General features: G+C 40.4%; 1 protein-coding gene across 9 annotated transcripts in view; it reads right to left on the bottom strand.

The window, feature by feature from the left end:
* Window positions 1–12,459, bottom strand: part of Ubr1 (Ubr1 ubiquitin ligase) — a 51,359-nt gene that overhangs the window by 32,012 nt on the left and 6,888 nt on the right. For 4 of the 9 annotated variants that reach the window (XM_074098693.1, XM_074098699.1, XM_074098694.1 and 1 more), the window contains 4 exons: window positions 11,209–11,323; window positions 2,135–2,283; window positions 1,622–1,786; window positions 763–917 (listed from right to left, as the gene is read on the bottom strand). In XM_074098693.1, coding sequence (XP_073954794.1) covers window positions 763–917; window positions 1,622–1,786; window positions 2,135–2,283; window positions 11,209–11,297 — 558 coding nt within the window. In that variant the 5' untranslated portion in view covers window positions 11,298–11,323. Of the gene's footprint in view, window positions 1–762; window positions 918–1,621; window positions 1,787–2,134; window positions 2,284–3,810; window positions 4,176–8,792; window positions 8,999–11,208; window positions 11,324–12,459 lie in introns of those variants that run through there. The other 5 variants (XM_074098691.1, XM_074098692.1, XM_074098697.1 and 2 more) reach the window with 2 other exon arrangements.

The following is a 12,459-nucleotide window of genomic DNA, read 5'->3' as shown; positions in this document are numbered from 1 at the left end:
CATCTTTTGTCGCAGCGACAAGAGCTATAAAACTCGCTGAGCTATAAAACTAGCTCAGCGATACTCGCTCAGCGCTGTTAGCTTGGCGGCCGCCCGGCTCGAGCGAGTGGAGCGAGTAATCGCCCGTCGTGCTCGAACACTCGCTTTTCACTGCTCGCCCACTCGTTTCTAGTTACTCGCTCTGCTCGCTTCTCGCTCATCGTCGGCGGTGGGACAAGTGCCTTATTGTACGAGTGTACAGGGCGTTGTTGGCGCTATACGCAGCAACCTTGCTACGCGCTCGCAGCGATATTGTCGCGCGTCACTTGTTAGTAAAGAGTGGCGTATGTGTGAGTCGCACCGTGCAGTCGCGTGCATTGAATCAATCAGTCAAGGTAGTCAGCGCCGCAGCTGCGCTCTGCCAGCCTGTGCTTGGGCAAGCACGGTAGTTAGCTAAAAGCCCAATGCACGCCTTAACTCGCTATATTTTCATCATTTTTAGTTTAATTCAGAAAAGAAAAAAATTAAGTGTCCAATATTTTTTGATAATCTAACTGACAGACATTTTTTTTTTTCAGGACTGTTTTGTTAGTTTTGCGTGCCACGAGATCTCGCATGAAGTCCTGGTTGCTATCCCTCTAGCCCGCGCTTAGGAGATTATCGGATCTCTCGCTCACACTTTGCAGCGATTTGCGAGCGAGAGATCCGATAACCTCTGAAGAGCGAGCCAGAGGTTCGAAACTTGGTCGTGCGCCCCAGATGATAGCGGCGCTGGTATATTACCGCGTGCAGTTCGCAGAAGGGGTCCCTCTTCCAAGCCTCGGTGTCGCCGCAGTCGCAGCAGCCGCCGCCGCCGGACTGGCCCATCTTGTACTTGTGGTGCCGGTGGGCGGACACTTTGAAGCACTCCACGCACAGAACGCACGTGTTGTCCATGCCTGGATGGTAAAGAATATACAAATAAGTTAGTATCCAGTTTTATCCCACTACTATTAAAAGGGCGGTTTCAAAACAACGTGTACCTTTTCTTTCAAAATGTATTTAATTTTTTCATATAAATTTTATGAGTCAGTTTTGTCACGCTCATCGAGTGCATGATGAAAACGTCACAAGGCTGTCATTTTTGATTGGGAAATTTTCTTAAACCATCGGCATCGATTGTGCTCTTCATTCTGAGTAGGAAAAAACCATACTTTTTCCAAAATTAAAAAAAGGAAAGGTACACTTTTTTGTGAAAAATACCATAAATGCGAAAATTTATAAGTCTGTTTGTTTACTTGCGGCACTTCATACTTGGGGGTCAATGTTGCACCACGTTCGTAATAGAATACCCACCGCTTCCCTACACGTGACCCTTGGGTGGTGCTAAAAGTGCAACAAACTGGAAGCCGTACCTTGTTCTCTTTGAATCTCACGGCTCTTGTCACTGCGAACTGAAATGCTAAATCAATGTCAAAACGGCACCTCGTGCCCTCGGACTAAAGACATAGGGCCTTCTGCCCGTGTCTGCACATTTAAATCCACAGTTTTGCAGTGACACGTATCCCATACGATAAATAAATAACATCATACTTAAATCATTTTGCCCCTCTAGAAAATCCATTGCACGGCCTTGCTCTATATGAAGATGAATGATACTGACCACACTCTCGACAGCTGTACGCCGGCTCTCCCTGCTTGAACACGCGGCCACACAGCGTGGAGCGCCGCGGCGGCGGAGGCACCGAGCCCTCGGACGAGCCCCATATGAACTGCTCCAACGGCTGGATCAGAAGCTTGGCTGCTAACTCCTCGTCGAACGACCAGTCTGTAAGCAATAAGGAATACTTTGAAAATGAAACTACCGCGAGACTCTAAGGACTCCTTATATTTTTATTTCTTGACAAAAAGTTGTGCCAACTCTATGCGCGAGGTCATGGCGCAGAGGCATAAATCGGAGAATGCGATAGGAAAACGAAAGAGTCCGTCAACCGACGCAGACTTTCATTCATAAAGCCACAGAGAAATGCTTGCAAGAACTAGGATGCGGTTTTAAGGTCTCTACCCACTATTGGCGTACGTTGATTCCAGGATAGGCAGGCAGCTTAATACGGCGGTAAGAATCTGAAAGGAACTTGAAACGGCGCGCGTTTAACTAGCCTCTGCATCAACTTACCAAGGCAGCTCCTGTTGGGCTGCGGCGAGTATATCCTGGGCACGGTGACCCGCCAGTGGTCCATGAAGTACGAGGGCGCCAGCACGCCCTCCGCCATCTTGGTTCGCCACAACTCCACAACCGCGTCGGCCTTTGCGGGCAGTGTGAATCTGTGGGAGCACAATTCACTCAATGTTTAGATATAGGTGTTAAAGGTCTTCTATCTGACAAAGCCGAGCCAAAGACAGTCAAATACAGTAAACCAATTTAATTCTTAGGCTAACTCATCATAATAAATAATTTTATTTATTTATAACTGCTCATCGACATAGCTCAGAGAATAAGCTAGTTTAAGTGGCAGTGGGCTGGCTACTGGCCATATGTGTCGAAGAACCGACAACCAGTGGAGTAAACGAGTTCTTGAGCGGAACCACGCAGTGGCGTAGCTAGGTAACCAAAGGCCCTGGGGCAAAAAATAAACTAGGGCCCAACTAAACTATTTAAAATCGTTTGTTCCGTATTCGTCGTGTTCCGAATTCGACGTACTCCAGATTTGTCATTTATTTTTTGTAAATCAGAGTCCGAGGGGCCCCCTGATCTTGGGGGGCCCGGGGCGCTGCCCCGTCTAGCCCTAGACCACGTCTCAGCAAACGTAGTGTAGGAAGGACGCCCTCCGGTCAGGTGGAGGGACGATATGCGAAAGACTGCTGGTAGAAGGATGCGTCTTGCCGAGGACAGGGCGCAATCGCAATGGCGCTCATTGGGGGAGGCCTAAGTCTACCAGTGGACTGCTACAGGCTGATGTTGGTGATGATGTTAGATAACAATGCTTATTGAATGATGTAAAATATCTTAATGAGAAGACTGTGGCGGCAAAGGAATCAAATCAGACTCTACATATAATACTTCACATAGAGGCAGAAAACCAGACATGTCGAAGCAAACGTTTGCGATAGAGACGTCTCGTCTAGAGACCCCGTCACACTTGTTTTTTTTATTGTTATGAGTACTGAATTATCTCTAGCTCTAATAATATCATTATTTTACAATGATGCTTGTGTATGTAACCCTTCGTCGAAAAAATATCGACTTTTTGATATCAATCACAAGCTCGCCAAGCCACAGTAACAAAGAATGAAAGTAATATTTATTTGGTTCCATCACCTAAATACGAGAAGTACGTGAACCGACTAAAACCTCTATCTGGCCCTTAAGAACGGTCATTGTGTTACTTATGGGTACTAAAGAAAAACGACTCTAGTGTCTAGTCTAGCATATACGAGTATAGTCTTGACTGTCATATAAGTTATGTTTGTGATTGATGGCGTCTCCCTCAGGCTTTACATTACAATACAATACAATACAATACAATACAAAGACTCTTTTTTGTACACCAGAAATTAGTAAGCGATACAGAAAACAGATACACAGAGAAATGATGATGGAAAAAAAATGAGAAAAAAAATGCACCTAGACTAAGCTAGAAGTTAATGTACTTCTTATCTCAGCATAAAGACGATTAAAAGTAAAATAATAATGAGATACGGCTACGGCCATACGGCTCGAGCATGCCGTTTACTCGAGAACAAATACAGGCCAGTTTCATGATAATTGAAAGAATGATTATTTATACGTGATCGATCAGTAGGCGTGAAAGTTCAAGATAAACAAACAATTGACCCCGGAAAATAACAGACCTAAGAAGACGCTGAGACGTCAGTTAAATGGCCTTGAACTCTGAAGGTATAAACTCTAAGGTCGCTTTACTTTTTTATTGGCAGATTTCGTTATGACACTTTGGACTCAACTTTAGCCATAAATTCATGACTTTGTCCTCGACTTAATCGCTTTTCCGTAGTCTTAGGTTAGACTACATAAAATAGATGCTCCGTGCAAAACGGGAACCTCCTTCGCTAAGTATCAGAGATCCACATTTGTCCAAAAATCCGATCACGACACAGCACTGATTCTCTCTGCGTACCAATGAACGAATCGTAACTTTGTAAAACTTTTCGCATCACTATCGCAATTTTTTTTACACAGACGTGCTACTCGAACGTAAACAATATACTGACTGAGCTTGGCATTTGGCCATTGAAGACAGGGCTAGACGGCTATTAATAAAATAATTGTTACAAGCAATCAAGTATATCTTTGATTTGATAACACGTACCTAATCGATTTGTTACGGGTATCACACGCGATAGAAAGCTAAAACGTACCGCCAGCCACGCGGGTTGTCCTTTTCGGGCGCTGCCTTCATCCTACTGTCCAACGGAGTTGAGGTAGCTGCATGGTCGTGTATTGGTCATTTTACGCTTACAGCTTATATACGAAACAGCTAAGCTGTTGACATCTGTTCTCAGCAAAATACTTCAAGAGCTGCCCATAAGGACATTTAGGGCCCGTGTTCTTCGTGTTTTGGATCCCTAAACTCACGGGTGCTCCTACATTCACTTAAATACACGATAAAAAAAATATTTTTGCTGTCAATGTCATTCACTCTTGGAACGGGGCTCCAACTTTGTTGGTGCCTGGTTGGATAGCAAGGGCCTCAGTTTGCTAAGATACAGCCCTACTCGAGAGTTATCTCATGACAAGAAGCATGCGACTTTTTTTTCATTCATTTAAGGAGTAGGTACTTATTTTGTTTAAAAAATCATACTATTTGCCAAGTTTCTTGCGGCGGTATTTTCTAAAACCGTTGCTAAACTCATAAAAAGACATGTAAAAGAGCCCTCGGCGGCCTCTACTTGCAAAATAGCTTTGATTCAAAAAGTCGGATAATCTTTGTTGTTGGAATCCAATAGAAAGTTTAGATGCAGTTACAAAATTATAATTACCGAATTTTTATTCCCGAAATAGAACTATCTCCCAACCAATTCATCCAAATCAAACACGCTCACACACAAAAACTTCGCATTTACACTACAAATCAACATCATTATTCATTACTCACACATCTATCTGCAAAAACAATCAAGCTGGAGCGTCTAGCGAAAATCTAATCTAGCCACTAGCCAGATCTAATCTAAGATAAAACACGCGTTTTACTTTCATAATAGCCGCAGGTCAGTAACCGCGGACGCTAAACAATTGCAAAAATTCACGAGCATTTATCTTTAGTGAAATGTTTGTAAATCTGATTTGATTCATTGCTTCAATTTGGCGGTTTTAGATCGTAAGTGTTTGCCGCTGATACGGGTCATGTTGTAGACATATTTTGTAGATAACAGCGTATTCGGAAAGATAATATACATGTGTTTTAAATACTGGCTATTTAAACTCTCAGTTTTAAACTTATTACATACTAGCATAGCCCCGCGACACCGTCTGCGTTTTGAGAATGTTGGAACTTTTTATAGTGCTAGCGGTACGCCAAAAAAAAGCTGCACATGGAGCGCGAAAACAGTAGCCCTCATTAAAAGTATAAATAAAGTTAGAAATTACGTAGAATAATTTAAGTACGTATTTGAAAATACATGCAATAAACTAACTTAAAATAAAAATAAATGTATTGAAAACATGAGACACCTACGACTTCAAAAAGGGAGGAGGTTCTATGTTCCAATGTTTGTATTTTTTTTATGTATGTTCACCGATTACTCAGTCAAATGTGGACCGATTTTCAAAATTATTTTTTTATTCATAAGAGTACCTACTCTTCTGAGGTGGTCCCATTGTCGCCAAGTCAAGATCTGATGAAGGGATCCTAGGGAAATCAAGAGCAAACCTCAAATTTTATAGGCACATCTATGGCGATTTTGGCATTTTTAGCATTAAGATAAGCATTTAGACGACAATTTTTCCACTTCTGCTGGGTCGTGCTGAGCCACCGACTTCGAGCTAGTACGAGTAGGTACCTAGAAAAATAGTTTTAAGGGTTTTGTAGTCGGTTCCATTTTTTTTTTGAGTAAATTTTAATTTTTTGTTTAAATTTCGTTTTCAGAACATTAATTAACACCTTGCTACTGTGAATTGATTATTATTAAATGAGCTTCGTGCGAATCTTACAATAAACACTTTTTTTTCAGAGGAAGAAAAAATCTATTAAGGAAACATTTTTAATTAATCTAATCAGTAGTCCCAGAGATAAACAGCGAAATTATTGTACCTCTTCCTTATTATTATTGACTACTGTAAACCGCTACCTACTTCGTCTGTGTCTCCTGGGAGCGGAGCGCCCTCTTTTTTTATGTAGGCTATGAAACCTAAAAAAATCTCAAGAGGAAAACGGTTGGAAAATTATAAAAAGCCCAGCCAACATGCCGACTGCGAAAAACACGCAGCGAAATAACGTGTCTAGACACAGCCTGGATTTAGAAAAAGCCTCATAAAAAAACCAATGAACCTATAAAAATACCAGTTCAACAGCCGGTCTGCATAAAAATAAAGCCTGTGCCACTAGATTTCCAACTCTGCTATATAAAGTCAGTAACGCAAACATAAAGACGAATGAAGTTTCATAAAAAAAATATAAAAAATATTCGAAGTCACCCGTGTAAACCGGCACAAAAATAAGTTAGAGATTCGAACAAGTATTCAGTACTTTAGATGCATACGTTTAGGATTGAGTTTGTAACATTTCGACGGTAGATGGCAGTGTGCCATCAGCTGATGACAAGTGAGCGAGTCATCAGTCTACCTGTTTCCTAAATGCGGACCTTGCGGACGACATTGAACCTATTAGAGAAGGTCGCTACAAATAGGTTAATCAGCCGGTCAGGTAATGTTGCGAATGTTATAATAAGGTGCGTGGAGACGCTCATGATCCCGTGTAGACTTGCGGCACGGTTAAACCGAGTTTAGACTTGCAAGAAAAATCGTGCAAGTTGCATTACATTTCGAGGGCGTGAAGCCAACGAGTTTGTAGTGGTCAATCGAGCGCCGCAATGTAATGCAACTTGCACGATTTTTCTTGCAAGTCTAAACTCGGCTTTCCGACTGCGCGCGACCTTTCTCTGTTGATTGCACGGTAGAGGGAAACATTCGCCGAACATAGAGCAGGCGCCAAGGGAAGTTGCGTATGCAAAATTAGGGGACCGCATTCTGTGAATAGTTTTGAACTCAGAAAAGCTTGCAAATTATGATTCTGAATGTTTTGACACTAGCTTATGGGCATTTCTATCTACCGTTGTGTCCGTAAAATATTGTATGGATGTGTCCGTTTTGTTACGAATTTTTCCTAATACTTTTCGTAACAAAACGGACACATCCATACAATATTTTGGGGACTCTGGAGACCCTGTTTTTCCAGCTCGAAATTGTGTTTGCCTATGTATGTAACTATTTTTTTTTAAATTGTACTTATTCTGTTTTGCCAGAATACCCTCGAAATATCTGATACGAGATACGACTCTATTTCTCGGGTCGTTCGGATGTGTCAGATTTTTTTGCACGCTCCGCTGGGGCAGATATTAAACGAAAGCAGGTACGACTGCGCGCGATTTTTCTTTTGATTGCACGGTAGATCGAGACGTTCACTTAACAGTGACACATGAGATGGATCGTAATTTTCTTGATTACCCTTAAATTCGACAGAGCTCTAATGGTGATTATCCACCGGCGAGGCGAGACGAGACGAGGCGAGAAGAGAATGGAAATTTGTATGAATTTTCGCGCGCCCGCCGGGAGCCGCCATACAAATTTCAATTCTCGTCTCGCCTCGTCTCGTCTTGCCTCGCCGGTGGAAAATCACCTTAATACTACCTTCCCAGCGGTCATGCCTGCCATTTAATCAGTCACCGTAGAATCTAGCCTAGTTTGTAGTATAGATAAAAGGCTAATGCTTGGATAAATATTATCGCAAATGTTATTGTGCCCATGCATAGAAAAAAAGAGGTAAATAGATATTAGATATGAAAACTATTTGTTTACCTTTTATGTTATTCTACTTACATTTCATCTCAAAGCGTTATAAATATTTGGAAAACAACATAAGTACGTACTCAACTAATCCAAACTAATTCTTTATTTTATTATCACATGACTTTTAACCGTTTAAAATAAAGTAGTTTCTAAATATGAAGTATTTTAAGCAGTGTGTGTACGATTATTTTTGGTTTCTAAATCAAAGCAAGAGCTCACTTTGGCAATAAAATCTATCGAGCCAAATTTGTTTAATCGTGTTTTAAAAGCAATGACTAACTCAGAAATACGATCAAGATTATCGTAATATTTTTTTTATTACCACGAAATACACCAATTTTATACCACGTCTCTTTAAAAATAGCAGTGAGTGGCGTTGGTCGCCTCTTAAATAAAAGCTTGTAATAAAAGGCCTAATAAGCTGAGATACAGCTCGAACTAATCATTTTATTTTCAATTTTACAAAAAATAAGTGGCCAACCCTAACGCTCCATTGCAGTGTAGGTATTTATCTCAAAAAAATATGCCTAGCTTCCATACTGCTTTAGCTTATAATATATACTGTGACCAGGTCCTTGGGTTTTATATAGGGTGCTGTGCTGCAACCAATTTAGCCTGCATGTAACATTACGACATTGCGTACGAGCAAGTGTGATGAAAAATAAGCTATTGTAAAAAAAAAACTTTTTGCTGACTATACTTTTTTTGACAATTTCAAGTCAATCCAATCACTAGAACCAGCAAACACTGCAAGTTGAATAAAAGCTTGTAAAATAAAAACACTAAAATACTACATAATAATATTACTTACTTAATAAATTCATTGTATCTGTCAATATCAAAACAAGCTTGCTTGCACGGTGTACTTCGCTGGCAAAATATCGTCTCAAATATCTCTTTGAAACCCATAACGACACTGTTCACTATTGCTCGGCACTGACACCAGAGACATGACCTGACGATTATTTAGGTATTTGACATTAAAAATATAAAAACAATATCATACGACAAGCTCCCGAGAAATATAAACAGTTACTGAACACTTGTTATTCTCTTAATAGTAAGTTATAACTTGATAAGGAGCAATTATCGTAAACCAGCTTTACATATGTTTAGCGGACAGATAAATGGACATTAAATTAATGATAAACCTAATAGGGTGCGAGGATATATAACAATGGATATATATCATGATAAATTCCAGAAAACTAAACTATTTTCTTAAGACAAAGGCAGAATGGGCTAGATTCCTTTGCCTTAAATCTAAATAAAAAATCGGCCAAGTGCGAGTCGGACATACGCACGAAGGGTTCCGTACTATTATCTTAATAGAACATTAGACATTAGCAAAAAACGGCAAAAAAAAATGGTTTGTTGTATGGGAGCGCACAGATAGATTTATTTTAATCTGTTTTTAGTATCTGGTGTTATAACGACAACAGAAATACATCATCTGTGAAAATTTCAACTTTTTAGCTATCACGGTGCATGAGATCCAGCCTGGTGACAGACAGACAGACAATGGAGTTTTAGCAATAGCGTCCCGATTTTGCCCTTTGAGTACGGAACCCTAAAAAGTTGAATAATCTGTGTATGTTTTTTTTTTGCCGGATTACAATATAAATTAAATTGAATTGCCGGATTCCGTTTACTAGTTAGGTAAGAAATAATATAATGTAGAGTCAATTATATGTTTTTATTAATATATCCCTTATTTACGAGCTAACTTATTCAACAAAAGCAATGACCAACATGTAATCAATATTAAATAATTTAAAAACTATTAAGTATAGTTATTATTATAGCTACTATATTTATATTATTAGTTATCAAAGCTTTTAAAATGGTTTGTTTCTGCGCATTAATTAAAAAATAGTTATTTGGATATATATCCGATTTATATAAAAAATCCGATTTTTGATTTTTAATATAAAAATCAGATTTTTTCGCACCCTGAAATCTAATCAAAATCGTCACCCCCTGTGACTAATCCGATGCAACTTAGACGAAGAAGAAGAGAAAATATAAAAAAAACTACGAAGTATTTATTTTTTATCAATAACAATACTATTATCAAGATTTAGGAGAAAAACATTGCGAAATAATCTTAACTACAAGAGACGAGAATAAATAAATTATTTTCCAAATAATCTTAATTAATATTATGATTTATTTCCATTATCGGTTCCCCTTCTTTGAGTGCGGCCCTATTAGTTCTTTAACACTACGATAAGTTGATTCGTCCCGTGCTCCTAGCCAAAGCGCTTTCATTCATTGACCCATGTATGATAACAGACAGACAGTAGGTAACAGATAGGAAGCTATACGTGAAAAAAAAAAAGAACAAATGGCATGGGAAGTAGTGAAAAAAAGGAGGCAGTGACGTGATATAAATGACCACATATACTCTACGGATGATGACTCGCTCGCGCTTTCTGCTTTAATGCACGCTACTCGTCATGCTGCACGTCTTGCTACTCGTCATGCCCAGCGCGGTGCTGCTTTTATCAGTTTTCATGCGCCAATCGAAGGATAGAGAGGACGTGTGTGGCTGGACTGGCTGGTAAGTGAAAAACAGCAGAAGCGCGCAGAACAGAACGAGGACCTGCAGTATAGGTGGTTTCAGCGTAGGGCAGGAGGAGGAAACTTAGCCGGAAATCGAGTTTTTATGGCGTCTTTGCCACGTAACGCTATTGTACCCTATCTCAACTAGCTGGGCTCCCTAGCTACAAACTGAAAAAAAAAACAGCGAAGAACGTGTCGGACACGCCCAAGACAAACGGTTTACGCGATAGAGGGGGGGGGGGACAATTTTTGCTACTTTGGGAGCGATTATTTCCGGAAATCTTCACTTAATCAAAAAAGTTTTTGAGAAACCTTACTATCTTTTCAAAAGAGCTGTCAAACTATGTACCACACGTTGATGCGAGTTAAAAAAAAAACAAATTCGTTACGTGTATGGAGTGCCAATAAATATTTATATTTGTAATTTAACTACAAAACTAAATAGCGGCTTTGACAAGACATCTGTACTCCAAATTTCATTGAATTTCATCTTGTAGTTTTCGCGTAAAATGCCTGTGACATACGGACGGACGGACGGACAGACAGACAGACAGACAGACACGGACTTTACGAAACTATAAGGGTTCCGTTTTTGCCATTTTTCTCCGGAACCCTAAACAATTGGGAGGTAATTAGTGAAAGAGTAAATTGACTAGATTTACCTGTCAGCGGGTATCATATCGGCGGAGTCGTCTTCCATAGATTCGTCGCCGACCTCGACCTCCAACTGCACAGGCGGTGGCGAGCTCATCTCCAATCACCGCACGCGCCAACACCCTGGAACAGACATTATGTATCACTAGGCCATCTTTACCCAGGCGATGTTCTAAGTCCCTAAGCTAGTTTCAGTACATTGCGGGGCCGCGTGGCAACGGATTTATGAGTGATTGAACATTGACGTCAATGCACTGCAACTCGCATGCGAGTAGAAATATCATTCCTGATATTTCTTGCAAGTTCAAGTATAACGCCGCAACGCCACGAGAGGGTTGGATTACGTGTTTTGCAGGTGGTAGGACCTTGTGCAAGGTCCGCCCGGATTGCTACCACCATCTTGCTCGCTAATCCTGCCGTGAAACAGCAGTGTTTGCACTGTTGTGTTTCGGCGTGGAGAGTAAGACAGCCGGTGAAATTACTGGCACTTGAGGTATCCCATCTTAGGCCTCTAGGTTGGCAGCGCGTCTGCAATACCCCTGGTGTTGCAGATGTTTATGGGCGGTGGTGATCTCTTACCATCAGGAGACCCACTTGCTCGTTTGCCTTCCAGTCGTATAAAAAAAAAAAAAAAAAAAGGTTTTTAAGTATGGCTTTCAAACTCTGTTATTACGGGCGTGAAAACAAAGTTTAGATTAAAATCATATTTAATACACCTTAAAACCGTACCATAAAAATATCGAGCATGCCACAGTGTTACATAGTCCCCGTTTTGTTCGGAAAAAAGGGAGGACAAAGGTTTCCGAAAGAAAAAACTATCTCAAAACACAGACATTCATTGCCCCGGAACGCATATTTGCCATAACTAATTTCAGATATTGCAAAATATTCACAAAATTATTCTAATTATAAATAAACCCGCGTAGCTCACCCAAAAACTATGAGATTTGACATTTCGGAGACCTCACGCTACACTAGCGCCTCTAGTGGCGAATTCATACGCGATAGCCCTCATTGACGCTTGTGTATTGCTTGCATCCTACGCAGAAAGCAACGAAACTATGTCCAAGGAACCGCAATATATAATGATATGAGCTGCATGTTATAGCATACTAGCAAGCTACACACAAAAACCGGCCAAGAGCGTGTCGGACACACCCGAAATAGGGTTCCGTAGCCATTGTGAAAAAATTAAGTATTATTTTTACAAGGATTTCGTATTTTATACGGAATCTTCCATAGTTTAGGTATATTTTATA

This window comes from Choristoneura fumiferana, chromosome 15 (genome assembly GCF_025370935.1).
Source record: "Choristoneura fumiferana chromosome 15, NRCan_CFum_1, whole genome shotgun sequence".
NCBI classification, from domain to species: Eukaryota; Metazoa; Arthropoda; class Insecta; order Lepidoptera; family Tortricidae; genus Choristoneura; species Choristoneura fumiferana.
Note: the sequence above shows the minus strand (reverse complement) of the source record. Positions and strands in the feature narration are given on the sequence as shown.